We start from the raw sequence: 12,525 nt of genomic DNA, 5'->3' as shown, positions 1-12,525 counted from the left end.
ACAAAAAAAAAAAGTCTAGGCCAGTAATAAGCGGGGGCAGAGGGAGCAGAGTGGCCAGGAGGGTTGAGAGGCTCAAGGTGGCGGCAGGAAGGGCCGTGTGCTTTCACCGATGGGGAGTCCCTGGAGCGTATCTCTGTGCTTGGGCAGGGCAGCACCGAGGCACACAGTCCTGGAAGGGCCCTCGGCCGTGACCAAGGTGGGAGGAGAAGGGGCAGGGGTGGAGTTTGGGGTGGGAAGACAGGGGGCTGAGCACACAAGAGTGAAACAAAGGCACGCTGGTCACACAGCGCTGGGCAGCCCCCCACCAACCACTGCCCCAGCTGCCCCACCACCTGGCTAGGCCTTCCCAACCCTCAAGGGTGGCTCCTGGTCGGCAGCAGTCAGCTCCGTGGTGTCCAGGCCCTCAGCAGCCCTCTCACCTCTTTGCTAGCCAGGCTGAGACCTCCAATAACCTGAGGCCCCTAAGTCCACCCTCTCCACGCCCATCCCCGGGATGCAGGCAGCACCCACCCCTACCTGCTTGGAATAGATCTTGAGGAGTTTGTTGACCGGTGTGCCCTCGTTGTCGCCGTCGAACTCCAGCCACAGCACAGACTCCTCCTCCTCGGGGGAGGTATGGTCCCAGGACAGCTCCTGGAAGCGCAGGCCCAGCAGGACGTGCTGGCCAGCGGGAGACAGAGCTTGGACTCCTCTGGGCTGAGGCCCACTGCCCTGCCCCATCCCCGAGGGCATCACTAGGAGGGGACACCTGGCCAGGCTAATATTTACCACCAAGGCTGAGCTGAAACTCACGTATGAGCTTCTCTCTGGAGAGGAATCCCCGCTTCCATCAGACCCTCAAGGAGGGCTGTGGTCCAGGAACTGAGACCCCCTAACCCACAGCCCTTCTCATCAGTGGGACAAGCCCCTGAGAGCTGGGATGGGGGGCAGGGGAGACCCTCCTTCCCCAGAGATCAGCTGGGTGGCATCTCGGCAGGAGGTGCAGCTGGACCCGGCATGTTGGGGAGCAGGTGCCCAGGAAGAGCTCGGGTCCATCTCTGGGAACCACCAGAAGTCCCCCCAAAACTTGTCTGCTGGCATGGGAGGGACTCCCGCTCAGGTGCATAGAAGCCCCCAGGGCGGGCTGCTGACACCACTTCTACACAGGCTGAGACAACCAGCGGAGACAGCCAGCGCCAAAAGCAGGAGGCAGAGCAAGACTCCGACAGCCAGGAGGGCTCCCAATCGTGGGGTTTTTCCAGAAAACCACCAGTGTGCAGCCCCTGGTCAGGCAGAGCAGCCAGGCCCTGCCAAGCGCTCTCCACCAGCTGCAGCCCCTTCCCCCGGTCACCTCCATGCCCTGCAGGCTGGGCAGGAAAGCTGACCCACAGCAGGCTCAGCAAAGCCCCCAGAATGACAGTGGAAGCCCCAGAGACATCTGAGAGAGAGCAGCCAGAAAGGCTGCCCACCCTGCCCCGAGGCCAACCACAGGCCCCAGGGAACCAGGAAGGCCTGGGTAAGGACCCCACTGCCCACCTCTCCACTGAGGCTCCCGCTCCAGGTGCCCCCTGGAGGAGCAGGACGTACCTTCTCTCTGCAGTCGATGACATGCACGCCATCCAGGCTGATGGCCACAGACACTGGCTTGCGCCCGCCCCGGTGCAGAAAGCCCTGGGCCGGCTTGTCAATCTCGCCGTGGAAGAAGGCACACCTGGGGCGGGAAGCTGGGGTTAGTCTGTCCCCTCCAGCACCAAGAACAAGGCCAGGGTCGGGGTTCAACCACCAGTGAGTGCACCGGCCAGGCCCTGTCCCAGGCACCTGAGATGCTTACGCTGTTTGGGTGACTAAAGGTTAAGTGGAACCCATCCCAGGGAGGGAGGAACAGAGGAGGTGGGCAAGAGAGAGGCTTTGTGGAGGTGGTGGCCTCTGAGCTGATCGGGCAGGATAGGAGGGCTGGAATAGATAGGACAGGAGGGGAACTGGGTGGCTCAGAGCGAGCTGGGCACCATGGGCAGAAGGCAGAGCATGAACACAGGTGTCAGACAGAGTGAGTGATGTTCCAGGAATGGCCAGGAGCCCGAGAGCTCAGAGATGGGAGCTGAAGCTGCTGGAGGCTGGGAGAGCCTGGGGGCTGAGGCTGCCCACCGTCCCCCGACAGGCTGCTCAGGCAGGGAAGCCACTTCAGGACTCGACGCTGACAAAGGGAAAGGGGCAGGGGCCTTGGGACACGCAGGCACTGAGCTGCCACCCTCTCCCTCCGGCCCCCTCGTGGCCTGTCGCACTCCGGCTGCCCTGGGCCCTCACCCTTGGCTAAGCCAGTGAAAGCAAAGGTGTTAATCGCTCAGTCGTGTTCAACTCTTTGAGACCCTATGGACTGTAGCCCGCCAAGCTCCTCTGTCCATGATATTCTCCAGGCAAGAACACTGGAGTGGGTTGCCATGCCCTCCTCCAGGGGATCTTCCCAACCTAGGGATCAAACCCAGGTCTCTGGCAAAGCCAGAGCCTTAGTTAAATCCTGAAGCCCCAGGAGGGGAGCAGCACCGCCCTCGGCCTGAGCCTCGGCACTCTCTGGAGTGTGGCCACTGTCCTCACAGCTCATCCTGCCTGCCCACGGTCTGTTCTCTGATTCTACTGTTTGCTGTCTCTCTTGCCCCTAGAACAGCCTCTTCACGGGCAGGAAGGTGGTCTCTTTTGCTCACCGAGGGGTCTCTAGCACCTCAAGGGTGCTGGCACCCAGTAGGAACCCAAGAGCTAAGGGCTAGAAGTGCCTATGTGAACAAGAGCTGGCGGAAGGGGAGGTGGCAGGTCCACGGGCCACGTGACTGTAGCAGGAGAGAGGAGAGGACCTGCCCGGTGTCTGAGCTCGTGACAGGGGAACGGGAGGAAGAGTGTCCAGCCCGGGACCCGCGGAGCCTGAGGTGCTGGCATCTAGACGCACCTCGAGTGAGGACAGAGCTCAGTGGGATTGGAGATGGGTTCACAGGCCGGGGAGGGACACAGCGCCCAGGGCTGTGGCCGCACTTGGGAGCTGCTCACCCGTAGAAGGGCAGCTCGTGGCACTTGAGGAGGTAGGCGCGGTAGTGGGGGCTCAGGGAGGCCTCGCGCTCGCCGTCACTGCCGGCCGCCTCCTGCACCCGGCGGTAGGCATTCAGCAGGCCCTGCTCGCCCGTCCCGGCCTTGGCCCCACGGCCCCGGAGAGCAGCGAAAAGCCCGTGGCCCCGCTTGCAGAGGTGGGCAGGGAGGAAGGAGTCCAGCTTCTCCCTGTGGAGGAAGGGAGATGGGGCTGGGCTGAGGACGGCTCCGTGCCTGCGGGCTGGGAAGATGACACGGTCCTGGGGTGTGGGGAGCATGGGGGGCGCCTGGACACAAGCCCCCAGAGAGCCCACTGCCCCTATCCCTGCAGCGCGCCTGGTTGGTGAGAGGCCAGAAGGCAAAGCCAGGAGACAAGATGAGAGCTGAAACCAGGCCCACCCCAGAACCAGACTGTGACCAGAGGGTCTCGGGATCAAGTCTGTGTCATCAAGTCAGGAAGCTTTGGATTCCTAAGCCAGCAATTTTACAATCAAAAGATAGTGCAAATGACCTAGAGCTGGCAATGTTCTGTTCTGCTGAACACAGATGTTAAAAAAAATCACCACCAGCACAGGCTCATGAAGGAAAGGGCATTTTCAATCACACAGACTCACGAATCCTGGCGTGACAGCACCGTGTCTCCCCCTCAGGCAGCCCTCCGACTGTGGCTGGGCTCCGCCCCTTCCAGTGGACCGCAGCTGGGGCTCGGGGCATGAGCGCCTCTCCAAGCCCGTTTCCCCATGTTTCAATGACAGGGATCCCTACTCATATAGATGGGTGCTGACACGTGCTTGGCACATGGCAGGGGCCGAACACACACAGTTGAGGTTGTCATTTTCACTGAAGAGGGAAGGAGGCTTTTGGAGGAGCAAGACTCCAGGCCACGGAGGGGGTGGCCAGCCCTGTGGCCCTGACACAGAAAGGAACATAATGCGGGGAGAGGCCTGGCCATAGAGTAGCAGGAGGAGGGGCGTCCAGGGGGCTGCCGCTCCACTTCTCAGGGCCACCCACATCTCCGCTTCCAGCCACAACTCCCCCTTGTCGTTTGGAAATCTGGCCTCCTACCCTCAGTCCATGGGGTCTGTGCAGGCTCATGGCGGGTCCAAGGGAGGATCTGGACCTCAGCCAATCAGTGTCCTGGCCACGCTGTCTCCTTTGGGTGGGCCTGGGCCTAGCCGTCATCATGAGTCTCAGGACTCTGGTCACGTGAGGGATGAGGTCTCTTCTTGCCAACGTGCAACCACTGTGGCCACTGGCCACTATGAGGCAAGAGCTTGCCTGAGTGCAAGCTGGTCCAGAGGACAAAGGGCTGGCCAAGGAGAGCGAGGACCGGGTCTGGTGGGTGGGAGGGACCCAGTCAGAGCCCCTGAACCTCAGTCACCCTCCACTGTCTCAGTTGTGTTCGACCTTTTGTGACCCCGTGGATTGTAACCCGCCAGGCTCCTCTGTCCATGGGACTCTCCAAGCAAGAATACTGGAGTGGGTTGCCATTTCCTTCTCCAGGGGATCTTCCTGACTCAGCGATCAAACCCGGGTCTCCATCATCTCCTGCACTGCAGGTGGATTCTTTACCCATCGAGCCACCTGGGAAGCCCTCAGTCACCCTGGGCCCGTCCATGTCCTGACAAAGTCCCTCAAGTCCAAACAGTCTGAGCTGGGTCTGCTGTCACCCGCAACAGGACCAGACATGCCATCACAAGAGCCGGGATTTCTATGGCTGCCAGCCTCAAGCCAGCTCAGCTGGGCGCGTTCAGGCTCCGCTGAGCTTGGGTGGCCCTGCTAGGCCCCAGCTGTTAGTCACCGGGCACAGGGCCCAACCTCTGCACATCCTTCCCCCCGTAACACAGCCATACACCGAAGGGCTGGTGTGGGGGGAACCCTGAGTCTAGGACAGGCTGTGTTTCAAGTACATCCTCATTGCAATTATTGCTAAACCTCAGGATTTGTCTACAGAGGTCAGAGGCAGGCCTGGTCTACTACCCGGGTAGACTCAATTGTCACAATCCCAGGCCCTGCCAATCAAAGAGCACAGTTTCTTGAAAGACAGCTGGGAAGCACGGACCAGCATGCTGGAGTGTCAGGAAATGGGGCCTCTTCCCTGGAGTTCAGGACTAAACAGGACAATAGGTGGCAACTGGGACTCAGAATGTGGTCAGTCCCCGGCGATGACTTCCAAGAGAACAAGCCCAGCTCCCTCTGACCTCAGATGGGGGCTGGGCTCCACCCTTGTGCACAAGTAGGGGTCCTCTCACGGGTATCACTTCACCTGTCTCCCACTGCCCAGGCCCCTCAGCCTAGAGCAGATGAGGAAGAGGAGGTCCAGAGAGGTGGGGTGACTCACTCAAGGTCACACAGCATCAGGGCCTCCTGACTCCAGGACCTGGCAAGACCACTTGGAACCAGGATTCCGAGACCAGGGGCTCCCCTCCATGGGCCCTCACCTCAGGGCGCAGGCGGTGGGCTGGCCAGGCTGGTAGGGCCCGAGCTGCACGCGGCACACCAGGGCACCCAGGGCCTCGCAGTCCTCCACGTCGCAGGGGTACCGGGAGGCCAGCACATTGCCCTTGGCCTCCTCGTAGAGCAGCCGCAGGACCTCCTTGTCATGGATCTGCGAGCCGGTGTGGCAGGGAGGAATGGCTCAGTCCAGAGGGACACCCGTGTCCAGGGGCCAAGGGCCAAGGGAAGGCTGGATACCCTGGGGAGGTAGTACTGCCTGGGGCTCCCTGACTCACCTGGAGCTCCCGCCGTTTGGGGAAAAACACGTTTCTCCGGAACTGTAGGGAAGGCTCATCTGGGGAGAGAGGAGGGGGTCACCGGCCGCCTTGCACAGCCACCCTGCCTTCCCCACTGAGTGACCCAGTCTCCTTAGTCTTGGGGGAGTCTTCTCCACCACCGCTCAGGAAACCCCAGAGCCGTCCAGAGATGTGTGGCTTATCTCGAGGTGCTCACTGTTGCCCTCAGCCCACCCTATCCTGGGCTCCCCTCCCGTGGGGGAGATGCCGGCCCTGCCCTCAGCGAGCGCAGCTCCACCTGCCAGGGGAGGTCTGGATGGGCCGGGAGGTCACACCCCAGACCCAGGTGGGCCCCCAAGCCAGGGACACACAGGCAGCAGCACTGACCCATGGCCACGTCGTCGTCCGGGGCGTCAGTGAATCGCAGCAGCAGCTCCTGCCACTGGCGGCCCAGCTTGTAGGGCTGGTGCTTGGGCTTCAGCTGCACCTCTGCGAGAGGAGAGGGAAAGCAGCTGTGAAGCCGTGAGCAGCGCAACTGCCCACGCTCACAGCAGCGATGCGCTCAGGGCCAACGTTCACCAAACCATGTCAAGTGCTTTACAGCAACTGCCCTGGAATAACCCTACTCTCACTTCATCCACAGGGAAAACTGAGGCTCAGAGAGTTTAAGCTGTTTGTCCAAAGTCAAACAGCAAGTGAGAGGGGGTCAGGTTCCAGGCAGCCAGCCTGACTGTTCCCTACAGTGCCCAGGGTGGGCTATAGCCGAGAGGCTGAGGCAGACGGAAGGTGCTGGGGGTGGAGGTCCTGCTGCCCCTGGCACTACCTGGAAAGCAGAGCCCAAAGCTGGTGACGCTCAGAGGCCCAGGGAGCTGTTCTCCCTGCTCCAGGCCCTGCCTGGGCCTCTCCCTTGCCAGCCCCCACCCAAGCATGTCCCCTGGGGGCTCTGGGCTCCAGATGGCCTTACCCCAAGCCCCCGCAGCTCAGAGGACTCCCGTTATCAGTATGGGACCCTGGTCCCACACTTCCAGATGGGGCCTTCCTGCCTAGAGGTTGTCCCCTCAGCGAGACGGACTGTCCCTGGAGCCCTGTTCCACGCAGAGTAACAATGGCACTCTGAAGGTCAAACCCTCCCAAACATCCAGCTTGAAGGGTGGCTCCAGCAGGCAGCACCCCTCCCTGCCTCACAGCCCTGGGGCGTGGGTCACCACCACACCCACTCTGGGGGCGGACTGGGGCCAAGAGTCCTGAGGGCCCGCGTCAAAGCTGAAGTGGCCTTTCAGCCTTCCTGAACCCAGCCTGGGAACAGAGTGGGCGCTGACCCCGTGCTGGGGCCCCCTGGCTGGGGTGGTGCCCAGCATAACCCACTGGCCACACAGGCAGCCCATTCATGTTCTTGTGAGGGGGCAGATGGAATGCGACGAGGAGGGAGTGGGGGAGGAAGTCAGCTGGCCGACTGCAGGGACAGGAGCTGAAGGCCGGGCAGGGGCCACATGAAACCACCACCCCCAGATTTCCAGAGACACAAGCAGAGGGGCCCGCAGTCCTGCCCGATAGCCAGAGGGTGAAGGTGGGGCGGCTGAGCTGGGTGGGGAGCGGCCGAGAGAGACTGGTCAGCAGGAAGAGGGTGGGCGAGAGCAACAGCTGGGCAGGAAGCTCCCACCGGTGGGTGGGGGTGGGGAGACAGGCATTCCCCTTCCCACCAAGCCAGCATATCTTCCCTCCAGGGCAGAGGCACAAACTCCTGGGGGCCCAGGGACCAGGCACACCCTTCTGCCCCTGTTTCTCTACAAGGGAGAGTATCTAATCCCAGAACAAGCCTGGCCCTGGCACCAGTTGGAGCATCCTCTCACTAGCCCCTTTCCCAACCAAGTCAGCAGGCTAGTGGCCCTGTTCAGAGGCCCCAGGGGGCTCTCTGCAAGCCCGCCACACATCCCCCAGGCCTGAGGGCTGGAGAGCCCCCACTGCCCTCACTCTTGCTACACTCCCACCTTGGGATCTCAGCCTGAAAAAGCAGGACAAGGTGATCAGAAACCGGGCAGGGCTGGAGGGTCCCTGCAGAGAAGCTGGGTTCCCACTCATCATCCGCGCTCTTTAAAGTCTCACCCTTGGGGTGGCTGCGTCCTGGGGCAGGTCCCACCTTCCTCCCAGCCTCCAAAGAGCAGGGTGCAGTTCAAAGAGGCTGGTTGGGGGCCCACCCAGGCTTCTGTTCCGATCTCTGTCCCACCACTCAATGCCCCCGCTGCTCCAAACCTCAATTTCCTCATCAGTATGACCAGGCTGGGCCATGAGGATAAAGTGAAACTCTACTTGCAAAATGCCAGCTCAGGTTGTGGCATGGACCATGTGCTCTGTGAACGTGCACAGCTCCCTCTCTGTCCCCCATCCCACTCCTCCTGATGATCAGGCTCCAGCAGCCCTGAGGTAAGGGGCAGGCATGGCCTCTTCTCTGCCACCAGCATCAAGAAAGGAGACGGGGGCAGAGAAGCCAGGCATCATTCCAAGGCTCTGGGTCCTGGAAGGCATGGGTGGCTCCAGGACACATGTGAGTCCCACCTTTCCCTGATGTAGAGTGGCCAGAGGTTCTAGAAGCTGCCCCCTCCTCCCCTGCCTATGCCCTTCCAGCCCCCCGACCTGGGCTTCTCAGTGCCAAGCCTTACCCAGCAGAGGGGAGACAAGCCAGAGTGCAAAGGCGTCCAGGGCGATGTCTGGAAGCTGTAGGACCTCGCGGATGGCCCGATGCAGCTCGTGGGCGCTGAGTGAGGGCAGGTTCTCCACGGCCAGGGGCACCATCGAATCATCCGCCAGGTACACCAGCACGTCGGCTGCTGCAATGAGGGCCGGACAAGGTCAGCTGAGCCAGCTGGCACAGGTGTGCCATCTAAGCATCTTCCATTCCCCTGCTAGGGTTGGACCCTGTAACCCTTGGGGTGACCAAGGCTACACTCCAGAGGCAGAGCCCCAGCATCCCCGAAGGACACTGTGAAGAGTGCTTGTTAGCTCCATGCTGTCAACGCAGAGGCCCCAGGTTCAATCCCTGGTCAGGGAGCTAGATCCCACGTACCTCAACTAAGAGTTCACATGCAGCAACTAAAGATCCTGCACATGGCAACTAAGCCACAGTGCAGCTGAAATAAATGCATAATTTTTTTTTTAAGTCTGTTAGGACTTGCTGGAGACCTTCAAACCACCCAGGAAGACTGCAACTCTGGCCCAGGAATCAGCCTTGTCCCACCCTAAACCTCCAAAGTTTCAAACTGGGGCTGGCTGCTTCACCGGCAACACACTCCCCCTGCAGCCCCAAGGACTCTGCTGTGCTTCTCCCCTGAAAGAGAACATTCCACAGGTGGGACTGGGGCAGAGAGACTGAACCCATCCTGAGGTTACAGCAGTTAGTAAATCAAGCAAGGAGGAAGAGAGCTGGTGACAAGCTATTACCTTAAACAAGCCACTACCTCTCTCTGGCCCAAGCTAACGTGGGGACAGAGGAATCCCAAGGCCACCCCGCGGTATAGCAAGTTTCAGGGCTCAGCCTCCTTAGGATTCTTCAGGCCTCAGGACTCAACACAATGGCCTTTCAGAAGGACTTAAGTCTTAAACAGGCCAGCTGAGGTACAACCCTGAAAGCTGAGTGTTCCCTGGTGACAGCCTATGGATGCCTGTTTGGAGCCTGGAGCCCAAAGGAGACCCTTGGAAGGGCAGCTAGATTCAAATCTCCATCACTGGAACCACAGGCACTGTGAAGAAGCCCTGAGGGCTCCAATCCTGCCTGGCCTCCGGCTGGCTGACTGGCTTCAGCACACGCCTCAGGCACCAAGTAGGGCTAATTCCTATCCCCCACTACCCATCACCCTCTACCCCACCCAGAGCTTCTGTGAATCAAATGAGGTGAAGCCTGCGAAACACATAGATATAGTTTATTACTAACACAAATGAAGGTGCTTTTTGGATCCCCAGTCTGTTAGGCTCTAACAGTCACTTTCTTGAGAGATCATAAAATAATGTTCAGTTCAGTCAGTTCAGCTCAGTCGTATCGACTCTTTGCGACACCATGGTCTGCAGCACGCCAGGAGGCTGAAATTCAGAGGGACGTCTAGGGCAGTAAAGGCTCCAGTGTCCTGTACTTAACCTCTCTAGGGCCCAATTTTCTTCCTACAAAATGTAAATAACAGAGAAAGTGAATATGTCACTTTTCATTCATGAGATTTTATGTGAATTTCACAGCTACCTAAGGTTTTACAAGTGAGGAAGATTTACAAGTGAGTACCCAACTCTGCAAGTAGCCTAGTGTGACAGAGCCCAGGTCCTCGGACTGACTTGTCACTTTTCCACATCCCAACAGACCTTACTTGTTAATTAATAAATAAAATTCTCTTCAATGACAGAGATGATGAGCCAGGGCCACTTCCTCAGGGCTGGAACCCTAGGAAGTTACGGCGGGGTGGGGACTGGGGTCAGGGACCCACCTCGGGCTCCCACGGAGGACACACTGCTTCGATGGGACCGATCAGCTGGGCCGGGCTGCCCGGTACTGTCTTCCGGCCCGTCCATCTGCATAAGAAAAGAGAAAACGTTGTTCCTGGAGGGTCCAAGGATGGGGGTGCTGGGAAGCCCTTCAAGCTGTCACTGAGCAAGGAAGGGGTTCAGAGCTATCTACGAAGGTGAACACCAGGGCTGAAGGCACAGGTGTGCAGACTAGCGGGGTGAGGGACTGCGGGGGGCGGGTTCCTCAGTCAACTTTAGATCGGGGCCGTGGTGGTCAGGAGAAGGGTCAAGCTCGGCTCGCCGAGATGCCCAGGCACGACACTGCAACACCCCTGTCCGGGGCGGAGGCCCGTGCAGGGCGTCGCCGCTCTCTCACCTCGCAGGAACACAGCGCCCGCTGCCTCAGTCCAGGTTCCTGCCCTGACCCGGGCCCCCAGGTGCCGCTCCGACCTCACCGCCAGCGGAGACGCAGGATCCCGCCTGCGCCCGGGTTCCCGGGGCTGCGACGCGGAAGCCGGGGCGGAGGAAGCGCGGCGCGCACGGCCCCGCCTCTTCGGGCCGCGCGAGCCAATCGGAGCCCGGGGCCGCCGCGCACGCGCCCTGCCTCCCGCCCGCGCGCGCACGCCCCTTGCAGGCTCGCGTTTATCCCGGCCGCCCGCCTAAGGCTCCTAGTGGCCGACTGAAGAAACTGCCCCGCCACCTACCAGAGTAACTGGGGGGCCCGTGATCCCCACACACAGGCCCCGTCTGTTGGCCTGTAGCAGAATGTGGCGAAGGTTCAAGGAAATAGGGAATGGGGGCGCGAGCTCTGGCGCTCACACGCGTGTGACTTTGGGCTAGTCCCCTCACTTCTGAAAGGGAGATGCTTCGTGGGGACGTGTCCCGGAGCCACACTGTGCTGGGTGCTGGGTAAAGGTGATGCTGGCAACCTGCTGTACCGCAGTGCCTCGAGGCCGGGAGTGGGGATGAGGTGGTCAGTTCCCCACAGTGGTCAGGAACTGGGGTACCTGTCTTGACTATTGCAGACAAGTCCTTTCCCCTCGGGTCCCCAGTTACCCCTTCTGTCAGACGAAGACATTGGATTCGATGACCTCCAAAGATCCTCAGATTACGTGTCAGGAATCCAGGCTGGGCACTCTTGTTAATCCAGGGAGCAGTCACATGAGCCTTCACTATCTTAGACACACATCCTGGGACACCTTGCGGCATTCCCAGGCTGGGTAGAGGGGTTGGGGCCCAGAGGAGGCAGGTGTGAAAGCACCTATCCCCAGGGTCATGTCACCAACGTGTCCTGGCAAGGCCAGCATGTGTGTGCCTGGCGTGTAGATCTCAGAAAAAACAGGTCCATGGATCGCCTTCCTGAGACAGAGAAGCCAGAGATTGTTCCAAATGACAGCAATGGGCTGGGTGATCAGGAGGTGGGGTGAGGGGTGGAGGGTAGAGGGCTCACCTGCCCTGATAGCAGCGTGTTGGAAGGCAGCTCCAGCCTAACACAGTCCAAGTCTCAATATTTGAAACAGCTCTCTGCCTAGCCTCCAGGACCCAGGTTGCCCCACGATTGGCCCATTATATCTTGTCTTCCTTCCCAACATGACCTAAGGACTCAGGGAAGTTCAGATGTGAACAGTGGGAAGCGGCACCCGCCTCCAGGTTCCCGGCTCTGGGATGGGACACAATGGCTCGGTGTCTTCCCTAAACTGGCTGGGGTAAAGTGCAAACACAGTTCAGTACGTTGAGTGCTTACTGTGGTGTCGGGCTTGGGCTGGGGCAGGGCGTGGAGACCTCGGTGAAACAAGGCTCCTGCCCTCGGAAAGGTTATGTTATGGTTTCACTGGAGTGGGGGGGTGGGTGGAGGGAGAGAGGAGAGAGAACACTGAGAAAGATGCATGTTTTTTTTGTTTTTGCATTAAAATTTTTTTAAAATTGAAGTATAGTTGATTTACAATGTTGTGTTTATTTATTTATTTTAAAAATGTTGGCTGCACCCTGTGGCATGCTGGATATAGTTCCCTAACTAGGGATTGAATCCATACCCTCTGCATAGGAAGGCAGAATCTTTACCACTGAACTGCCAGGGAAGTCCCAAGTTGCGCCACCTGGGAAGCCCTTAAAGCCCCATAAGGTGACAGAAATGCCATAAGAGCTATAAAATGTCAAAAGCAGGAAGAACAAGGTCCTCAATTCCTGAGCACCTACTGCGTGCTACGCCCTTTCATGTGTGTTTCCTCACATCAACCTCAGGGACGACCCTGTGAGTGCT

The 12,525-nt window shown here is 59.6% G+C and overlaps 1 protein-coding gene across 5 annotated transcripts in view; it reads right to left on the bottom strand.

The window, feature by feature from the left end:
- Nucleotides 1-10,767, bottom strand: part of FRMD8 (FERM domain containing 8) — a 34,054-nt gene extending 23,287 nt beyond the window's left edge. For 4 of the 5 annotated variants that reach the window (XR_009493312.1, XR_009493311.1, XM_059882920.1 and 1 more), the window contains 9 exon segments: nucleotides 10,642-10,767; nucleotides 10,247-10,331; nucleotides 8,441-8,608; nucleotides 6,171-6,272; nucleotides 5,784-5,842; nucleotides 5,493-5,659; nucleotides 3,016-3,240; nucleotides 1,567-1,690; nucleotides 517-660 (listed from right to left, as the gene is read on the bottom strand). Coding sequence is in view for 3 of the 5 variants with exons in the window: in XM_059882920.1 (XP_059738903.1) it covers nucleotides 517-660; nucleotides 1,567-1,690; nucleotides 3,016-3,240; nucleotides 5,493-5,659; nucleotides 5,784-5,842; nucleotides 6,171-6,272; nucleotides 8,441-8,608; nucleotides 10,247-10,331 (1,074 nt within the window). In the remaining 2 variants the exon portion in view is untranslated. 5 annotated transcript variants of the gene reach the window in all.
- Nucleotides 10,768-12,525: the final 1,758 nt, after the last annotated feature.

The sequence above is a fragment of the Bos taurus genome, chromosome 29 (genome assembly GCF_002263795.3).
Source record: "Bos taurus isolate L1 Dominette 01449 registration number 42190680 breed Hereford chromosome 29, ARS-UCD2.0, whole genome shotgun sequence".
Taxonomy (NCBI): Eukaryota; Metazoa; Chordata; class Mammalia; order Artiodactyla; family Bovidae; genus Bos; species Bos taurus.
The sequence above is the reverse complement of the archived record's forward strand: the minus strand, read 5'-3'. Positions and strand labels throughout refer to the sequence as shown.